Source organism: Setaria viridis, chromosome 5 (genome assembly GCF_005286985.2).
Source record: "Setaria viridis chromosome 5, Setaria_viridis_v4.0, whole genome shotgun sequence".
In the NCBI taxonomy this organism is placed as follows: domain Eukaryota; kingdom Viridiplantae; phylum Streptophyta; class Magnoliopsida; order Poales; family Poaceae; genus Setaria; species Setaria viridis.
In genome coordinates this window covers 6,060,201-6,081,350 of record NC_048267.2, presented here as the reverse complement: position 1 = coordinate 6,081,350, position 21,150 = coordinate 6,060,201, and the positions used below count along the sequence as shown (strand labels likewise).

The 21,150-nt window shown below is 46.8% G+C and overlaps 1 protein-coding gene, 1 long non-coding RNA gene and 1 pseudogene across 2 annotated transcripts; 2 read left to right on the top strand and 1 right to left on the bottom strand.

Moving 5' to 3' along the window:
• Positions 1 to 4,087: 4,087 nt before the first annotated feature.
• Positions 4,088 to 14,527, bottom strand: LOC117856158 (rust resistance kinase Lr10-like; annotated as a pseudogene).
• Positions 14,528 to 15,459: 932 nt separating this feature from the next.
• Positions 15,460 to 16,498, top strand: LOC117856156 (uncharacterized). Its single transcript, XM_034738588.2, has one exon. The coding sequence runs from the start codon at positions 15,623 to 15,625 to the stop codon at positions 16,493 to 16,495; it is 873 nt and encodes a 290-aa protein (XP_034594479.1). The 5' UTR covers positions 15,460 to 15,622; the 3' UTR covers positions 16,496 to 16,498.
• Positions 16,499 to 19,033: 2,535 nt separating this feature from the next.
• LOC117855485 (uncharacterized) lies at positions 19,034 to 20,274 on the top strand. Its single transcript, XR_004640511.2, has 2 exons — positions 19,034 to 19,455; positions 19,803 to 20,274. It is a non-coding gene; the product is annotated as an uncharacterized lncRNA (long non-coding RNA).
• The last annotated feature ends 876 nt before the right edge of the window (positions 20,275 to 21,150 follow it).

The following is a 21,150-nucleotide window of genomic DNA, read 5'->3' as shown; positions in this document are numbered from 1 at the left end:
ATAAATCCTATTACATATGTTTGGTTGAGGTGGTTTGCAATCAATTCACACTGTAATCGAATCCCTACCTAAATAATATCTATACAAGCTTGTTACCCCTCCTCCCCCACCATAATCAGATACAACACCCACACTGTAATCTGATTACGTTATCAGAGTGCAACCAAACAAAGAGGGTAATCACCCATTCCGCCACCAAATACACTATAATCTCATTCTCTTTACATTTATATTACCTTAGCACAAACCAAGCACTATCTAAATGTTGATTGCATCTTGGCTGGGACTTGAGCATAGATATGAGTGCCATCTATTGCCCCAACACATTCCTACATGAAACCCAACAATTTTTGTTACAAAATATGCACTCAAGTATGCAGCATTTGTTTCTAAGGCTTACTACTGTATTACCTTAAAATATGGGTACCATCTTGAGCTGTTTCTGATCTTAAGAGGTGTCTTACTTGATAGAGGCTTAATCATATCATGCCTAAGTTCACCAATAGCATACAACACCTCTTTGAAATGTCTACTCAATTTTGGTGTATAACTCAAAATTTTTGCTTATGCCCAACAACATGAAGAAACATTGCAACTTGTTCTTCTACACTGCTATGTATGATGTCTCTAAGCAAGGTTCTATCCCTAAGCAAATTACATAGCTGAAAGAAATAGACTCTTCTCATGCGAAGCATGTATACACACTCTACATTGTTGCAGTTATAAATTTTATCCAAGTTCTTTTATCGTTCCTCATCCATAGCACTCATTAGGGCATAACTAATCTGAGGTCATGAGCATTGACCCATTCTAATCCTATTCAGGAACAATGCATACATGGCAGTGAGCCAGTGACTAGAGCAACTGCATGAACAATAAGCATGCATCTCTTATCTTTAAGAGCCATCTATATAAATAACAAGGAAAACACACATCACTGACATGGACAACTATGCTCGGATCAATATAACAGACATCATTAACATGGACAACTACGCTCAGATCAATATAACAGACATAGATAGGCATCATTGACATGAACAAGTGTGCTAAGATTAGATAGCAAAAATCATTGGCAAAGGACATATATGCTCAGAATAAGATGAACCATCAATCATGAATAATACGAATCCATTCATCATTTACATCATAGAATAATCGTTCAGAGCATCGTATAGTCATATATGCGCAACCACAGGATCTCAACAGAGGGGTTGGGAAGAGGGGTAAGGATTTTTTTATTTTACCTCAACACAAGCACCAGGAAGCCAGTCAACGAACAGATCAGCAGCGTCCAGACTCCAGAGGGAGGGGGACTCAAATCTGAAATCCTACACAAAAGAACACCTCGATTCAGTCATCAACCTACTGAAATACAAGAACTCGGAAGCACAACTCGAGATCCAGAATGAGAAAAGCAAGATTTTTACCTTCTAACAACCAAAAAACTCAGATCCAGTGGGGGCCTGCATATTTCACATGATGAAGTCACGAATTAGGGGATTTGACATATGCTAGGGTTACAAAATTGATGAAAACGAGACACAAGCGGGAGAAATCACTTGCCTTGCAGCACAGATCCGTGAAGAACTTGAGGCTGCGAACGAAAGAAAAGGGGAGAGGAAGGGAGATTAGAGCCTTCGCATATCCAAAAAACAAAAAGGAGGAGAGACGAAGCGGAGGACCTCTCACCTGCTGGGCGCCGGCGGAAGGTGAAGAGTGCGTGAGGTGGAGGGGGGGGGGAGCGGTGAGGATTTATGGCCGACGGATAGCGTGAAATTGGGGTGGTAACCCTAGAGCTTCCCGCGTGCACGCATGCAGTTTCGCTCCGCGTGTGCTCGCCCTCGCGCTCGCAGCCGTATCCCAGGAGCCTGGCTCCGGAGAAATGAAAGATCTGGTCGCACCTCGGGAGCCGAGCTTCAGGCGTCCTTTTGCATGCCGCGGGCTAGGCCCAACAACGAACCCAGGAAACTAATCACACGGAGGTCGCACGTAGGGGTGCGCAGCGAACCAATCGCACCCTATACTGGCTTCCAACTTCTGGGTTGTCGAGTCCAACTTGGGAGCACAGAGCAGCTGCCTTCTTCCTCGGTGGAGTCATCATGCTCTCGAATACGTGTTCGTCAGCACGTCAAGCCGCAACGTCGAATTGGCTCCGTCTGGAGGGACGACGTGGGCGACCTTTGTGAATTGTTCGCAGACAATAGAGAACAATAGTATGCACAAGTACAAGCCAGTCGCTTTTCTTTCATCTACGTGGTGACTGAGTTTTGCTCTTCTGCTAAAAATTTCGACCCCTCGTGCGGTTACTTGGCCATGACTCCTTTGGGTGCTGGGTTCACAGTGGTTCCTAACATTGCAAGCTATGCAGATGTCCTGAAACTCATGAGCAAAGGATTTTCCCTTCAATTTCCTTTGTGGATGGGGACTTTAGACAATGCCTTGTGGTTATAACTTGGTGAGCACCTTGTCGTTTTTTTAAAGAAGCTTGCGGTTCCAGTTTCACAATATACTACCTGGCTATCTCAATTCTATTTTTTCTAACGCAAAATCATCTACAGCTCCAACTTGGCGATCTCGTTTCGAATTAACTATTCAATGTTCAAAGTGCTGATTCCCTTTCTGATCCTGTCTATGGGCCATGGCATTGTCTTGCAGGGAATTCCATGGACCAACAGATAATACAGGCATCAAGGATCGTATTGTTGGCATTCTTTTTGTTGACAGCAGTTTCTGGCGATGCTTACTTCGATAATTTAGGTTTCCTCATGGTTCTGCTGCATTGGTGCTCACAATATACTACCTGGCTATCTCAATTCTATTTTTTCTAACGCAAAATCATCTACAGCTCCAACTTGGCGATCTCGTTTTGAATTAACTATTCAATGTTCAAAGTGCTGATGCCCTTTCTGATCCTGTCTATGGGCCATGGCATTGACTTGCAGGGAATTCCATGGACCAACAGATAATACAGGCATCAAGGATCGTATTGTTGGCATTCTTTTTGTTGACAGCAGTGTCCGGCGATGCATACTTCGATAATTTAGGTTTCCTCGTGGTTCTGCTGCATTGGTGCTCATTGGTCCGGCGATAAAGTTTCTTTATGCGGTGTGGTCCCTGAAGTTTATTATTGGTACCTCAGAACTATACATTTACATACAGCATCATTGTATTGTAGTTGGTAATTTTTAATAGATCTTTTCTAAAGAACTATCCCATGTATATAAACCTATTTTTATGCAGTACTTTGCAAGTTCGCCTGCCACTCGGTACTGGCAAAGGTAATCCTTCAAATTTTTTCTTTTGCTAAATTTCAAAATGACTGTGCTCATATCCGTATCACCGCATCCACTCGCAATGCACAATTTGTTTACCTGGGGGTAAATTTCATCATCCTGCCTGATTATTCCCGTCATATTTTGCCCAAATCCTGACTGATGTTGAACAAAACATTTTGGCCAATCCTGATCCATGAAAAGGAGGGCAACAGCACTGAACTGAGTTCTGCAGACTGCCGTGCGTAGTTACAACAAATTCGTAAACCATGTCCAGTATAATATCATATCAGTGATATATTCCTAACAAAATTATTACATGCTGAATACTGACAAAGTTTTACCTCGGGTGGCTAATAAAACAGAGTAATCCAAACGTTGCATGCTAGTGCTAATACGAGCTTTTTTACGGTACACAATACTACTACTTAGTAGTACATAGTATATATAACATCTAAATGTTCATGAATATGGATGATTTAGTAATTATTGCATGTGAAAAGGGATATTTCAAACGGAATGACCTTTTAAACTTTATGCTAGTATCAAAAATAAAATTTTAGTGATGTCATTTGCGTTCTTTTACTATGAGATCCTTATACTATCTATACTACTTATGCAAGTGAAGGTTTCAGTAGTACACAATTAATCTTGACCGTCGGATGTTTGTATACTAGTTCTTTTCAAACACTAGTATAATCTAGTATTGTGTACCATAAAAGAGCTATGCTAATATACCATGCTAAGGCGTGGAGTAAGTATCACTTTCAATATTATATTTATCAAATTACTCTTAGTATGTTCTCCATGTTTTACTGCATAGGATTGCTTTCACAGGAGACAAACGGCTTAGGTGGTATCTGTAGTGCGGCCTTCCTGTTAACATGTTAACCACCTTTGTCATTGATGTCCTGTTTCTGGGGTTCCACTGAATGCACCAGAATGCCACAATGGCTAGCTGCTTCACAGTTTCTTTATCCTCTTCTGTTATTTCCCTAGTAAGGACCAGTTCCTGCCCATTGATTACTGTGTCGTAGATCCACTCAGGGGGTAAAGTTTTTTTTATGCAACAGGAGGGGCGTGCCCCTACTGAAATTTATTAAAAAATCCCAAACAAAGGAAACAAATACAGCAAAAAAGAACTAAAGAGAAAAGAAAAAAAAGGGGGAAACTAAAGCAAAGGGAGGAAGCCGTTATAACGAGCGGATCCAGTCTAGACATTCCTGACCCAAAGAAGGATTCATTCTGTACGAAGCTACCAACAAAATTTCTGATAAAAATTTGAGTCTGGTTCCTGCAACCGTCAGATCAACATTATTAAAGCTCCAGTCATTTGTCATTGTCCAAATGCTCCAAGACATAAGTATGATGACTTCCATGAAAAAGGGGGCATTAAGATGTCTTCTGATCTGATTGAAGATATGGATTGCCGATCTTGTAGACACAAAGGAGATCCCAATCGAGTTCCAACAAGCCTTTGCAAAGTTACATCTCAAGAAGAGATGGGTAACGGTTTCCCTTTTTGCAGAATGCACATTTCGCAAATGATAGAGTCCAGTTGCATTCCCCTTCTCTGGAGGATATCTTTTGTGTTTAATCTGTCTTTAATTAGAAGCTAGAAGAAAACCTTATGCTTTTTTTGACATTTAGATTTCCATAACCAGTGGTGGATTGGATGTGTTTGTCGGTGTTTTAGACTGGCAACCCACCTAGGGGGTACCCTAGGTGGTCTTTTATGCGGTAAGGGCCGTCGAGAATCAAGGAGTCGATGGTGACGCAAGGAACACGATTTAGACAGGTTCGGGCCGCTAGATTGCGTAATACTCTACGTCCTGTGAGTTGTTTGTATTGCTCTTAGATGAACTGGAGTTGTTGTTTGAGGGGGTCCCTGCCCGCCCTTATATACTCGGGAGGGCAGGGTTACAAGTCTAAATCCTAGTCGGGTACGATTATAGAGTTCTACTCGGTGTGGTCCGAGTAGTTTCCTTATGCATACAACTAGTCCGAGTGGGATACGCCTACAGCTGTGTAGCCCCCTTGTCTTGATCGTGTCCGAGTACGTCCCTTAGTGGGCCGTTCAGGGCCTACTCGTGGGTCTGGGGAACATGCCCGTCAGTGTTTCCCTTTGCCCTGTCAAGGCCTTGTATGCTTTGTGCACCGAGAAGATTGGTGACCCCCAGATATAGGTCCAAAGATCTGTCCCCCTTTGAGAGTCCAAGTTATGAGTTATCGCCTGAAGCACTAGTAATTGCGAGTGAGCCTCCGTGGATAAAGTCAGGTGGAATAGAAGGTTAAGGTCAGTCATGTTGGTTGCTTTCTGGTAAGTGATGTTCTTGTTTCTGGCAAAGGATAAAAGATGGGGGAGCTCAGTTGGCAAGAAGTGATTGTTCCAAGTGTCTTGCCAAAGATGCACAGTGCTTCCATCCGCTATCCAAGCAGATGCAATTCCTTTATATTTTTGTAACAGTTTGACTACATCCTTCCACCAAAATGAACCCTTTTTCTGTAAACCCGGGAGAGAACCACGATAGTAAAGATTATCCCATATCAAATGAACCCAAGGTAAATCAGCCTTGGAGAAGAATTTATGCATAAATTTTAAGAGCATTGCCTCATTCTGCGTGTTGATGTTCAGTACTCCCAATCCCCCTTGTCTCTTGGGCAGACATACTATTGGCCAAGCTGCCTTGGATGGCTTGACAGATGCCATATCTGAGCCTCTCCAAAGGTAATGTTTTCTGAGTTTATCTATTTGCTGGATCACTCCTTTTGGTAGTTTCATCGTGGCCATCTAAAACATTGCTGTTGATGTTAACACTGAATTGACCAACTATAACTTTTCTCCCTGTGAAAGCATGGATGAGATTCCTCCTAGTCGTCCTTCTATTCTATTGATCAATGGGAGGAAGTTTTGCATGTTAGGTTTGTATAATCCAAGAGGCATGCCCAGATATGTGAAAGGAAGCGAACCTGCTTGACAGTTTAGAATACTAGCCAAATGATCTAGCTTGTCTTGCTGTGTGTTTATAGGAACCATAATAGATTTGGTATAGTTTACTTTCAGTCCCGTGGATTCAGCAAAGGTGTCCAGGAGGCCCTTTAAGTGGTTCAACTGATCTGGTTCTGCTTCCATAATAAGTAAAGTACTATCCGCATACTGGACAATCGGAAAATCATTGCTAGCTCTCGAGGGAATTGGGAGGTTAATGTTGCCTTCGTCCTTGGACTTGTTGAGCAGGGATTGTAGCAGGTCAGCAGCAAGCATGAAGAGGAGTGGAGATAGAGGGTCTCCCTGTCGGACCCCTCTTCTGCAGTGAAAGACTTTACCTGGGACTCCATTCAGAAGGACAGAGGATGTTCTTGAGCCAAGAATGGCCTCAATCCAGCCTATCCATTTATCCCCAAATCCTTTATGTTTTAGAATTTCTAAGATTGCCTGATGCTCTATTCGATCAAAAGCCTTTTCAAAATCCAATTTGAGAATAATTAGCTCCTTCTTTGATGCTTTACACATGTGCAAGTATTCGAAAGCCCACGCCAAGCAGTCTTGAATAGTTCTAGATTTGATAAAGCCATACTGATTCTGATGGATGAGCTTTGTAATAGCTTTTTGTAATCTCAGAGCCAGGATCTTTGTAATAAGCTTTATTGTAGAGTTTAAAAGGGAAATTGGTCTGTAGTCGCCCACCTTCAAGGGACAGTCTTTCTTTGGGATGAGGGTGATGAAGGATGAATTGATGCTGCGAATACACACTTCCCCGTTATAGAACCCCTCACATAGAGCATAGAAATCCTCAGTTATTTCCAGACAGCACCTTTTTATAAATTCTCCATTGAAACCATCAGGATCTGGAGATTTATTGGCTGGTAGCTCCTTGATGATGGCATCAATTTCTTCTCTGGAGAAAGGTTCTTCAAGGCTTTGTAAACCATCAGAAGGAAATAGGATGGAAGCTAGGTTAAAATAAATATGATTAAATTCAGATTTGCCCATTCTATTCTTAAAATCCTCCCAAATGAGATTTGCTTTGGCTTCATGTTCTCTGACTGTCTGTCCATTCTGATCCTGCAGCACCGATATGTGGTTTATCTTGTTTCTTATAGAAGTCTTTGCATGGAAGAACCTTGTGCTTTCATCTCCCATTTTAGCCCAGTTGATAGAACTTCTTTGCTTCCAGTATGCTTTCTGCTGTTGCAATAAATTATTAAGATGAGCACTGATTATGTCTCTTAAATTCCATTCATGTAAAGAGAGATCCCTGGATTCCTCCAAGATATCTAGGAATAGCATGGCATCTTTAGTATTCTGAATTGTTTTGGCCAAACTTGGTAGCCCAGCCTTCCAGAACCTGATCTCCTTTCTTAGATTCTTGAATTTTGCTCCAATGATTTTGGCCCTGTCGACAGAAGACGTTGGTGAATTCCAAGCCTGATGCAGGATGACCTAGAATTGTTCATGATGCAGCCAATAATTTTCAAATTTGAATACTTGAGACGAAGGCATTGAATTTGATATGGAGATGGTACACGGGTTGTGGTCAGAAGAGTCTCTTGAGAGGGTTGAGGCCCATGTGTTCGGATATGCAGAAATCCAGGCAGAGCAAGAAAAGAACCAGTCCAGTCTCTCCAGTAATGGGTTATTTTGCTTATTTGTCCAAGTGTATCTTCCTCCTTTGAGCTGGATCTCTGTTAGCCCAAGCCTGCTAATTGCTTCATTGAACAGAACCATTTCTTGTGGATTACCCCCGGGCTTGTTTCTATCAGTTGGTCTTCTGAGAAGATTGAAATCTCCTACAATTAACCATTTTTCATCCTCCGGCATCCTAATTCTCTTGAACCAGTCCAGGAATTCCAGCTTGGCTTCTGGGGTGCAAGGAGCATATATGTTGGTTAGAATCCACGTTTCTCCTAACATTTTGCATTCTAATTCCATAGAGTGCGCAAATATGTTTTGGAAGGTGGATTGCCCCTGAAACTTGTTTGCATTCCATGCCATAAGTGCTCCACCTGAGTTGCCAACTGATGGGATAAAATCGAAGAGAGTGAATGTCGGGGGGCAAACATTTCTGAGATACGAGTCTGTTAACAGCTCCCTTTTGGTTTCTTGCAAACAAATAATATCTGCATTAGATTCTGCAATTTTACTTCTAATAGCATTCCATCTAAGCGAGGAGTTAATACCCCTCACATTCCAGGACAGGATGTTCCAAGTACGTTTACAAGTCATTGAAACTAACAAAATAAGAGATCCTCCGAAAGCACATCAACCGAGAGGGACAGAAGACGAAAAAAATGACCCCCTCAATGACCATAAAAACATAACCATGACAATCATGTTACGATAACCAGAAACTGAGAGGATAAGATAGAGGTCCATAGGATGATAAAGTGGTTCCTAGCGACAGATCCACCACGATAACAAAATAAAGTTTAATAATGTCATAAAGAAGACTTGCAGCATGACAATTATAGAAATCGGCGGGGAGGTACACCGCCTTCAATATCCATCAGTTGCTGGTAGACGACTGTTGACACCGGATTTTGACCAATCCTATAAATTCGGAGTACAAGATAATTGGAGTCACGTACAACAATAAGAAGCTAGCATGCGTGTATATGGGCACGGAGTCCAAATCGGCTTCATTGGATTGATCGGCAAGGAGAGGCAAGGATGATATAAAGGAAAGGCCAGCACGTATGGATAAAAATGATTAGAATATACAACATGGATTCTGGTGCACTTTGCATGCCATGCGTGGGAGGCTTCCAGAATAATTATGCATGCGGCCGATCTGTGCATGTACGGGAGGTTGTTTCATAGAATAAAATATTTTAGTGATAGAGTTGGGTTAGTTAGAAATAGAGTTTTTTATTAGAAAAGATTGTGCACGTGACTTGCCTTGTGCGTGGTTAGATGCCAATTATGTAACGTCCGCCCTATAAATATAAAGGGATGTGTCCATTGTAAAGGATCATCACACGATCAATAATACAACATATTTACCTTTACCTTTCGGCTTCATGCCATTGCCCTAGGAGTAGGAGTAATGTAGATTCTCGACGAGTTCCTTCTAGCAAGCTGGGCTGCATCGACCTCGATCTCCGGCGAGCTGCAAGTTCCGTCACCAGGTGTTCTAGGCTTTAACCACCGGGCGCATCGCTGTGGTTTCGTCTAGTTTCATCTACCAGTTATCGAGTATCTTGGATCTTTGACTTACGGCGCATCGCTTCTGTCTCGATCTACGGTATTCACCAGTTATCCCGCCTTGATTAAGCTTGCATCGGCTGATATTTATCTGTTCTTTCGTCTTGCGTTCAGTTTGCTTTAATTAGCTTTAGATCGATTCATCATAGACGATAGATCATTTAATAGCCTGTTGCATCTTAATCTTGGTTACCCCTTCGAGTGCTGTTGGGAGTAAGTTCCATTGTGATTGGATTCATTAGCTGGCGGGGTTCAGATTAACGTCCTGCTAAATATTTCTAGACTGCAAGTACCGGGCGCATCGTTGTGGTTTCACCTAAAAATATTGGTGGTGATGTTAGTTTAGATCTCATCGGCTTGTGGCTCTAGCTATGGTGGAGCAACAACTCAACAGCATCGTGTTTCCTATCGGCCGTATGGCTGATGGTTCTTGTAAATTATATTAAATCGGCCGAATCGGCCGACTCCATCGAACTTCGAGAGAATTATCTCCACCTTGTCAGTTGAATGGTCAAACTGACTGGCACGCCCGCGCACACCATGCGCGCCGATTTGGATTCTGCACTGGAGTTAATCATACCTCCCAGATCCTCATGTGGTGATGCAGGGTCCACCACCTTCAGGATTTTGCGTCAACACATTTTAACAAAAGCTTGCTGGTTACTGCACCAAGTTTTGGTGTCAACAACGACCCTTGGGACTTGACCGTCTTGCTCTTGTGTGGAGTCCCCGGGGATGTCATGCCTCCCTTGTCCCCCACCGCCTTCATGGAATTGGACTTTGCTGACAGCCGGGCAGAGGAGGTTTTTGAAGGATCGATGGCGCAGATCTTTTCTCCCAATCCCTGAATATGAGTCTGGGAGAGAGTGGGTGCCCTTGAGTTGCAGGCAAGGTAGCAGCTGTCTTGACAGGAGGTGGCACGGAAACCTTCATTTCTAGCTTTAATTCTGGTACTTCTCCTGACACTAGACTCGCACTCCGGAGTCAGAGAGCTTCCCAACCTTGCTCTGGCTTTCTTAGGTGTAGCTTCACTGGTTACATTCATGGAGGAAGAGCGCGCAGAACTGTGGTCTTCCTCAATCTGGCTGATGCAAGGCAAAGGGCTGGAGAGGCTAGAAATTTTTTGGCCCAGTCGAAGTGCTGTGGTGAGAGCAACAAGTTGATAAAAAAGGAGGCCCATTCCGTGGGAATGTATGTGACCTGTTCAGGACAACCTGCTGGAGAAAAATGCTGGGCCCAAAGTCTGAAGATGTTAGGGTTCTGAGCAGCACAAGATGCTTTTGGGACTGGTTCTGAAGTAAGCAAAAGTGAATCAGGCAGAACAACACTTTTGAGAGTCTTTTGAGCAGCAGCCATTGGGTCCTTGTGCAACTGAATATCAGGCAACAATGCCAGATTAACATTAATGTGTCCCATAAGCTGATCACCTTGGACCTGGTTGGCAACAGCATTCTGTTCCTCTTGATTGTTAGCTGGCAGGCCAAGAACAATCTCTTGATGGATCAAGGGTCCAACTTGCATGGTAGCCTGCTGTGCATGGAGATCCAAAGGCTGACCCATTAGGGGGGGGGGGGGCTGGAGCCTGCACAAAATGCTGCTCAATATGGTCAAGCACAATGGCCTGTGGGGTCCCTTCAATGTAAACCACCATTGGAAATGGACCATTATCCAGTTCAGAAGAGCTTGAGGAGTGCGGTGGGGGTGACAAATTGAGGTTTAAATCCAGAATGACATGAGGTTCTTCTTCCTCCTCATGCAAGGCCTGAGCATCCTCGAGTATCATATCCAGAAAATCTTCTTCTTGCATTTCCTCCTCCTCCTCATCCTGATCTTCCTCAATATTGCCCTGGGCAGGGTTCCCATTAAGATCAGGAATTTGGCCTCCTTGATCATCCAGAGCCATAGGGTGATGGTGTGGGTGCCCCTGTTGTTGTTCATTTAACCGAATGCCCGGGAAAATGAATTCTCCATCTGGCCCTCCTGGTGGGATATCTTCATCCTGTAGTTGAGCCCCAAGCATGTTCTGGTGTAAAATTTCGCATTGCACTATGTATGACACTCCCTCAAAATCATCTCCTTCTGACATGATAAGATAGTGGGGGATATCAACGAGATCTGTGACTCTTGCCTTTAAAATAACTCTGACTAGGACGTCATCCTTATGCCAAAGGATCATCCTACCAAAATATCTGATACAATCCTCAATCTCATGAGAAGAACGGCTATCAATGGGATACCCAATTAACATAAGGCAGGATTCCTTGTTGAAGTTAACCCGGCGGGCATTGGAGGCCCGATTATGTTGCACAAAGGAGAAGCTAAGACCGTTATGGAAATGGGGGCTTCTAGCAATGAGGGCATCTCTGTCAGAGGGTCTACCCATCCTGACAAAAGCTTGTCCTCTACCAAATGGACTTCTTTGCACATCCTTAACTTCTATGCCCAAATCATGAACTAGGAAATTTGCGACCGCATTTCTCAGGGGGCCAAAGGGGATCTCACCAGGGGGCAGGTTTTTGACAGTGATGATTGCCAGATCTTCATTTCTTGGCAGCGCTCTGGGGACGACCACCCTCATAAACTGCTGGCGTCCTTGCACAATCACTCGATGAAAGCCAGCGAGCATGAAGGGATGGGGGTCGATGTTGAGGAAAGCCATTGCTTCCCCTTGGTTGATTGCGGTTTGTTGGCAATAGAGGGTGTTCTTGTCGGGTGGATTGCACTGTTGCTGTTGGGAGGAGAGGGGCGGAGATGAAGAGGCAGACTGGGCGACGGTTGGGTTGCTAGTTGCGTTGCTGGTTGCGCTGCCGTGAAGAGTTAGAGCCAAGTCCTCGAGACTGGGAAAAATCCTTGGGCCGCTTGAACCTAGTTTACTCCCATCAGTTGGGCCAGCCTTGAACCAAGTAGAGCGGCAATCCAGAGGACAGTCCGAGGCCTTGATGCCTGGGGAGAATGCGTAGCCGAAATAAGTCCCGTAGCGCATGATGAAGGCTTGGAGACTGTGAAAAAGCCTATAGTCATTAAGCGTGTGCCCCGCCCGTTTACAGTGCCAATAGGAGATCTAGTTTCTGCAGGAAGATCTCTTGTGACTTGATGACAGGCATCGGGAACAAAAGAAACCCCTACGCAGCTGCCTTCCTTGGGTATTGACCCTTTCAAGAGTGGGCCCATTGGATGCAAGTGCCCGATCAACCTCAGCAGCCGGTTGCTGAGAAGCAGATTTGAAAGATAATCGATCGAAGACCGATTTCCTGATCATTGGTGGAGAAAATGAAGAACCCGAAACACCAGGTTCACCAACAATCGAAAGTTTATTAAGGAATGCTAAGTTTTGTCCAACTGGGACTGAATTAGCCCCTATGAGCCAAGGTGGAGATCCTGTATTAGATTTGACAACATCAGCAAATGTAAGAGAAGCTTTGGATGGAAGCATTCCTGGTGGAGAAGCAATAAATTCATCAGACTTGTTGGACTTCCCATTTATATTGAAATCCTTGTGCTTCAGAGATTCCTTCGTATGAGAGTTTTTGATATGTGATACTGCTCTTCCATATCTGGGGCGAACAACCTCCTAGTGATAAGCAGGTCCGGAGTTTTTCCGAGCAAAGAAGGAGGCCTTGGCTAGGCCTGAAGCATTGAAAAGAAAGAAACCCAAGTTGAATGCATTACACAAAAAATCCTTGAGGTCCAAGCACAAGAAGCCCACATGTTTCGAAGCAATAGTAAACTTGAAAACTTGCTAAGAAATTTGAGAAACCCGAAATCCAATGGCGGAACCACCCATAACGTTCTGAAGACAAGAGCCAACAGAGCTGGGATCAAGCTTAAAGATGTTCCTGCTAAAGGCGACAACCATAGAGAAACCTTGTGCTCGATCCGGGGTTGGGGTCACTTGAGAGCCCAACAAATCACGAACTTTGGCCGCGAAAGCGAAACCATGGCTTTGCACAAAAAGGAGTGAGGCCATTGAACCTTACCTAGGACCAGGTAGCAGGGAGCTCCGGAAGGAGATGTTGGAGAGGGCGAGGGTTTGGCTGGCGGGGCCGGAGTGGTCCTCGCCGGGGGTGGTGGTCGTCGGGACCGGAGTGGTCACCGGCGGGAGGAGCTCCCCGCTGGTCTCATCTCCTTTCCCCCAGGAGACAAGAGTTTCCTTGGTGGCATGCCACTCCCTCCGATCTATCTCACCATCGTTTTAGAGGGGTAAACTTCATTTTGGTTCTCAATACCTCGGTCCGAGTTCCTTCTTCCACTCACCATCTCTAACACCAGCATGCTAAAATTGTAAACATCTCACTTGTATGGTATCCCACCAAAATTTGGAGAATATATCTCTGGTGCAATATAACCCATTGTGCCTCTCGCTTTGGTCAAGGTAACAATATTTTGCAAGGCTTTGCAAGGCCAAAATCTGAAATCTTTTGATTGAAGCCATAGTCCAGTAAGATATTGTGAGTCTTGATGTCGAAGTGGAGGATGTCCTAGTTGCATCCTTGATGTAGGTACTCCATTCATCGAGAAACACCAATGCCTAGCATTTTGTTTGGTGCCGGGAGTCCATGAGAAGCATTGCGACTACACGAGAATATGTATTCCTCAATGATTCGTTTGGCAAGAATTCATAAATGAGAGCCCTTCTAGCCCATTCAAGCAAAAGCCTAGCAGGCGTACAATGTTTGCATGATGAATTCTCCCCATGGTTGCAACTTCATTGATGAATTCTTCACCTTCCTATAGAATTTTCTAGCATCTCACTGCTGGAGAAAGCGCCTTCAGTACCGGTTCGTAACCCCCCGATTGTACAATCGGTATTGCTAGTTCAGTACTAAAGGGAGCCTTTAGTACCGGGTCAAATAATCGGTACTAATGGGGTATTAAAAAATAATAAAAAATAAATCCTGCCGCCATCCTCCTGCCGCCATCCGCCGCGCCCTCCCGCCACCGTCCGCCACTCCTTACCGTCCCGCCGCCGTCCGCCACGCCCTCCAGTCACCACCCGCCGCTCCTTGCCCCGCCCTCCCGCCACCATCCTCCTGCTGCCGTTGGCCATCCTCCCGCCGTTGTCTGGCCCACCCTCCCGTCACCATCCGCCGCTCCTTGCCCCGCCCTCCCACCCTCCCGCTGTCCCGCAGCCGTCCTCCTACTATCGTCGGCTGTCCTCCCGCTGCCGCTCACCGCACCCTCCCGCCGTCATCCGCCACTCTGTGTCCCGCGCTCCCGCTATCCGCTGCCCCCCCCCGCGCTGCCATGCCCCGCCCTCCCGCCGCCATCCGCCGCTCCCTGTCCCGCCCTCCCGTCTGTCGCATCCTCCTGCCGTCGTCCGTTGCACCCTTCCACCATGCCCGTCCGTCGCTCCTTGCCCTGCTCTCTCGTCGTCCCGCCACCATCCGCCCCGCCCTCCCACGGCCGTCCGCCGCTCCTTGCCCCGCCCTCCTGTCGTCCTGCCACTGTCCGCCCCGCCCTCCCGCCGCGCCCGTCCGCCGCTCCTTGCCCTACGTCCGCCCTGCCCTCCCGCCGTCGTTCCCACGCCCTTCCACTGCCGCCCTTGCCCCCATCACTGCTGCACCCTCCACCCGCGGTGCAAAGAGAGAGAGAGGACAGAGAGAGATCGAAGATAGGGGGCATAGAGAGAGGACGGGAGATGGATAAGGTAGGGGAGGCGGACAGAGAGAGCGGGTATAGGGGAGATGAATAAGACGGATGGGGTGATGGGGAGATGGATAAGGTGGGAGCTCCTTAGTTGGGAGTTCTATCCGTTACTAAAGGTCACCCATTAGTATCAGTTGAAGCCTCCACCCAGTACTAATGTACCTGAGGGCCTTTAGTACCGGGTGATGCTCCACTTGGTACTAAACAGGTAGAGCTCCCAACCGGTACTAAAGGGGATTAGGGAGGGATCCTGGGGACCTAGCTGTTAGACACGATACTAATACTTATATCAGGATCGGGTCAAAAACTAACGGGTTAGAACCAATGCTCAATTTTCCAGTAGTGTCTTCGCCGCTCTGGCTCTCGGTTTGGTAATCCACTATGAGAGAGCCTCCCATCCTATTTAAGCCTTGCAACCGCGAAACATCGTCCATCTCGACCATCCCAAGAAAGCAGAAAACAGTCCCATCAACAAAGTACCTACGACCGCCGCGCCATGGAAGAAGCCCTCGGCCACGTCGTGCCCGGGATCATAATCTCAGGCATCGGCCTGTGGCAGCTCTTCAACCACATCAGGCTCTTCTCCCTCGACCCGGGCACATACGTCGCGCCGGCCTGGTTCCCGGCGCCACGCGTCCGCTACCTCGAGCTCCTCGTCATCCTCGCCGGCGGCGCCTACGGGTTCGTCTCCGAGATGTTCCGCTCCATGCCGTTCAACGCCGACGGATCCATCCCGGAGGCGCGCCTGCGCCACCACGAGCACGCAGCCATCTACGCCACGATCGTCTTCTACGCCGGCGCCGCCGTGTACCTCGACCACTCCCGGTTGCTGCGGGGTCGCCGCACGCTCTGCACGCTCCTCGGGGCGCTCGTCTACGCGCAGGAGCTCTTCATGTTCCACGTCCACTCCACCGACCACGCCGGCGTTGAGGGCCAGTTCCACTGGATCCTGCAGGTCATCGTCGCCGCCTGTCTCGCCACCGCGCTCCTCGGCGCCGGCTTCCCGCAGAGCTTAGCGGTGAGCATGGTCCGATCGGTGGCGCTCACGTTCCAGGGGGTGTGGTTTATGGTCATCGGGGTCATGTGGCTCCCGGGGCTCATCGCCAATGGCTGCTCACTCGAGGATGGCGGCCACTCTATCCGCTGCCACAGCGACAAAAGCGAGCACCATGCTAAGGCCGTCATCAACCTGCAGTTCGGGTGGTGCTTGATACTCATGGCGTTGTTCGTCGTCGGGCTCTACTCGTACGTGTGCAGGAGGTATCCACCGGAGGCAACGTACGGCCGGCTGCCGGAAGCTGGAGACCCGGAGGACCTCAAGGCAGGCCACTGTATGCGTGGTTTCACGTCGTTGGAGATCGAGGTGTAAATGGCAAATCGTAGTGGGTTGGCGCGCAACGGGCACACCTGGTCTGCACGTGCGTATTGGTTTGCGTATGGCTTGCATGGATCCATTGATCTCTTCGTATATATGCATGTATTGGCTACTGGATGTTCTTTCTTAATCGAGGTCAATCCATTGTTTTTGTTACTGGGTGAGAACTGAACCTCCAATGGGAAGAAAAGAGAGAGAATTTCATCAATGTCATTTCATAACGTATGGCAAGTTGGCGGGCATGACGATTTACAAGGATAGGTAGAAAGTTAACAATTGTTCGGTAAATACAATTATATAAATATACATATATTTATCTTAAAACATTCGAGAATAATAACTAGCAATGCAGCACTGAATTACGGAACAAAACAAACAAACAAAGAAGAATGAAAACCAACACCCAACCACCACAGACAACGAAGGGGCAATGAATTAAAATACACTACTAGAAAAATAACCTCTAATACCAGTTCCAAACCCCTCTCTAGACCGGTTGTGCAAACGATACTAGCCATTCGGTACTAGAGGGAGTTCTCTAGTACCGGTTGGAATAACCGGTACTAGAGGGTATTAAAAAATAAAAAAACCAAAATCCCCCACCCTTGCCGCCAGCCCCGCCCCCCCCCCCCCGACCCCTGCCGGTGGCCCAGGCCACCCCTCCTTCACCCCTCCCCGCCAGCCCCCTCCACCCCTGCCACCTCCTCCTCCCCCTCCCCGCCGCTGGCCCCGCCTCCATGACCGCCTGCTCCTCCGCCCCTGGCCCCGCTGCCCCTACGCGCAAGCCCCCCGCCGGCCCCGCACCCCCACCCCTGACGCCCTGCCGCCAGCCCCCGCCACCGGCACCGCACCCCCGACGCCTCCCCTCCCCTCCCATCCGCCTCCGCCTCCCCCACCGCCATCCGCCGCCCCTCCTCCATCTCTACCCCGCCACCCCGCCCCTCCACCCACTGTTCCGCCGCGGCTCCGGCCTGCCGCTCTCGCCGCCGCACCCCTCCTACGCCATTGCCGCCAGTGTGCTCATAGAGAGAGAGGAGGAAGGGGAGGCTGGAGCAGGAGGAGAGAGAGAGGAGCCATTGGCAAGAGCAGATGAGCGGTGTGGATATTAACTGTGCGATGCTGATGAGGAGGAGATAAGGCGTGCGGGGTAGCGGTGGGATGGGGAAAAAAAATCTAAGTGTGCGGTGGGAAACCCTCTAGTGCCGGTTGGGGGCTCCAATCGGAGCCTCCACCCGGACCCCTATTACTGGTTGGAGCCTCCATCGGTACTAGAGGGCCTCCGCGGAAGCCAAAACTTGGATCCGGTACTAATGCCCCCTCTAATACCATGTCCAAATATGACCGGTACTAATGTTAGGGACAAGAGGTTATATTTCTAGTAGTGATAGCACACAAATCACTTAACCCTTTTGTTCCAGTCAAGAACCAAAAGCCTTCCTAGCTTCATCCTTGATAATAGGTGAATTCGCCACGCGTCGATGTGGGAATAGAGGGTAATTAAGATGAATGCGGAGTAGTAACATCCATATTCAATCTTTGAATGATAGCAAAAGGCTTGTTGCAATATATTGAGTTACTGTCCATTGCATAATTAAAATATTGTTATGTACTCCATCTATCCACAATTTGGAACATTGACGCGATCTTCGATATACTACTTTAACCAATAATATATATAAAAATAAATTGTTTCAATATAAAGAATTACATATTATGATAGCTGGTTTCATGATGAAAAACATCATTTATACTTCTATCAAACCCATAAATGCTTATATTTGTGGATAGAGGGAGTACCTAGCAAGTTGACATACCATGAGCATTGACCTGCCTACCAACTTATTAATTTGGGATGGATGAAGTATCATTGTATGATGAACTGGTGGTTCTTGATATCTTAGAGGTTATTATATACTGGAGTATTTTGATGTGAATCAAATATAAAACACGAGTCACAAGGGAAAATTAAAGCAACAAGAAAGATTAAAGAGTTAACAAAGTAAACACCCATCTGTTGCGGATCCGCCGGCACCGTGTGCCCACACGGCAGGAGGCAGCAAGCCAACGACACCAAGAACAAGCTGGACCAAAGGGTCAGTTTAGTGCAGCTTCATGGGCTCCGACTCCTCTAACATTTCACTGTAGCATCACTGTAGTAGTACTATAGCACGGAGTCTTTTTTTCTCTCCCTCTTCTCCCTCCCTCTCACATCCTCCAGCTTCGGCTTCTCTGACACCACTGCATGCTACAGTGCAGGAGCCGGAGCACCGTGAGCCCGGCCAAACAAGGCCAAAATATGACCGGTAGCTGGGGAGAAGCGGGTTAATGCAAATGCAAGGGACTGCAGTAGCAGTGCCTATCGGTTCCTGAAGACAGAGTGCCGTTTCCCTTTCTCCAGGCTGTCTCTTCTTGCCCTCTGTAAAATGTAAGATCCGCCCAAAGCCCTAGAAGAAATCTGGAAGACACAAGACTCGTGAATCAAAGAAAATAGATCGGCCTTCCAAACAGCTAGCAATGGTGACAAGCGCAGGTTGCGCTAGTTCACGATGTCATGCCGCGATGGATCCTGAAATGCTTCATATACTGGCTTGCAGATGGATGAACGGAGGCTTATTTAGTGGAGCTTTTTGCACTTCAAACGTCTGGCTTCGCCCATTTACCATGCCAAACATTGGATTCGCCAATTTGCCATTAAAAACATTGCCATCTGGATTCAGTTACCATTTCAGCCTTTTTAATCGATTAACTGATACGCGAAAAGACCGTATTGCCCCTTATCCCAAATGTCTTTAGGCCCATGTCGCAAACAGTTGCTTCATTTTCTCTGTTTCTTTCCGGCGTCGCTCGCTACGCAGCACGCGGCGGCGGCCCTGGGAACTTCGGCGGTGGCGACGACAGTACTCGGATTTCTGACGCTGGAGAGCTCTGCAAGCAGGTCTACTGCTTCATTCGAGGTAAGTGTCCCAGGTGCTGCTGAAGTGCTGAGCCCGAGCTTGATGTCCTGTGCACGGCCTGGGCATGGCGCAGGATGACCGTCCCGCCCTGCGCAGGACAGCCATGGGCGGTCCATTCGGCTGCGGGGTGCGGCTCCTAGGGAGCTGAAGCTCCGTTCTTGATCTGCGTTGAGGGCGGGCGCGGCCAACACACCGTGGTGGTGCCGCGATGATGATGGGGATTTTTTTTTTTGAAAGAACTGATGATGGGGATTTACAGCAGCTAGCAATTTGTAGGTGCATGTAATGAGAAAAACGGCGGAGGGTGATGGGCTACCTGGTCCTAACTGTCTTGTATGCACTTGCAGTTCTTGTAGCAGATCCACGTTCAAGGCTGGGCGACACATGATCCACATGGATGCCCTCCTTCCTCTTGCGGCAGTCTTGGAGATGTATCAACATCACCCCCGTTTCGTCGGCGAGGTGATCCACTCTGGTGCGGTTCTCAATCTTACTTACGAGCTGGATTACAGTGATGGAACATGCTATGTGACTCGCATCAACCAGACGGACAGCTTCTTCTGGGTTATATATCGACACCGGTTTGGGAAACACCAGTTGCCCCTTTTCCACGGTGGAAACGGCTTCCTTGGCAGCACAAGATCCCACGGTTGAATTGGTTTCTGAGTTTGGAGTTAGCTGGGCTATCTTTGTCAAATGTTCGCAGGTAGTAGTAAATAACTTAACAATGGTATGCACAGGCCTGCTGCTTGCCTCTCTGCACAAAACATTCTTTTGTTTATGTTTTATAAAAAGAAGATGAAGGAAGCTTTATTTTCATTTCGAGATTGAAATATGGTTTCAGCCTCTGCACTGAGCAGGCGCACAACCATGAAAAACAATGTTTTCGCCATGACCACTAGTGAGTGTATGCACACATTGACGGTTTGTACTACAAATCTGCACATAATCGAAAAATCTGAACGAAGAACGCGCAAAGTGAAGTATTGTGTGGATGCTGAACCTGAACAACCAACACTCTGAAGTCTGAACGTTTGTGCTGCCTATTAGCGAAAGAAGTTGTAAGAACGATCCTATTCTAGGAAACCTAGTTGCAGGTGACAATTGTTTCCCTCCTCTGATCGATCCGGACAGTGGGACTGTCTAACATTTCAAAATAATGAAGATACAAGGAACATCACTTGAGTCTTAGGCCCCGTTTTCTTCCACTGACTTATTTTTAGCACCCGTCACATCGAATGTTTAGATACTAATTAGGAGTATTAAACGTAGACTATTTACAAAATCCATTACATAAGACGAATCTAAACGGCGAGACGAATCTATTAAGCCTAATTAGTCCATGATTTGACAATGTGTTGCTACAGTAAACATTTGCTAATGATGGATTAATTAGGCGTAATTAGGCTTAATAGATTCGTCTCGCCGTTTAGATTCGTCTTATGTAATGGGTTTTGTAAATAGTCTACGTTTAATACTCCTAATTAGTCTCTAAACATTCGATGTGACACGTGCTAAAAATAAGTCAGTGGAAGAAAACGCCCCCTTAGCATGAATACATCAGTTGCAAATCCATGCAGGAATACAAATACCGGATATCTTCATAAAGGAAAACAGCTCATTTTAATGTTCATAGCATATATATAGTAGAATAACACTACACACTGAGTACATCTATTACATGCTTGAACAAGC

What these genes read in the sequence shown, in the direction of transcription:
- LOC117856156 (XM_034738588.2), top strand. Translation starts at nt 15,623, where the DNA reads ATGGAAGAAGCCCTCGGCCACGTCGTGCCCGGGATCATAATCTCAGGC.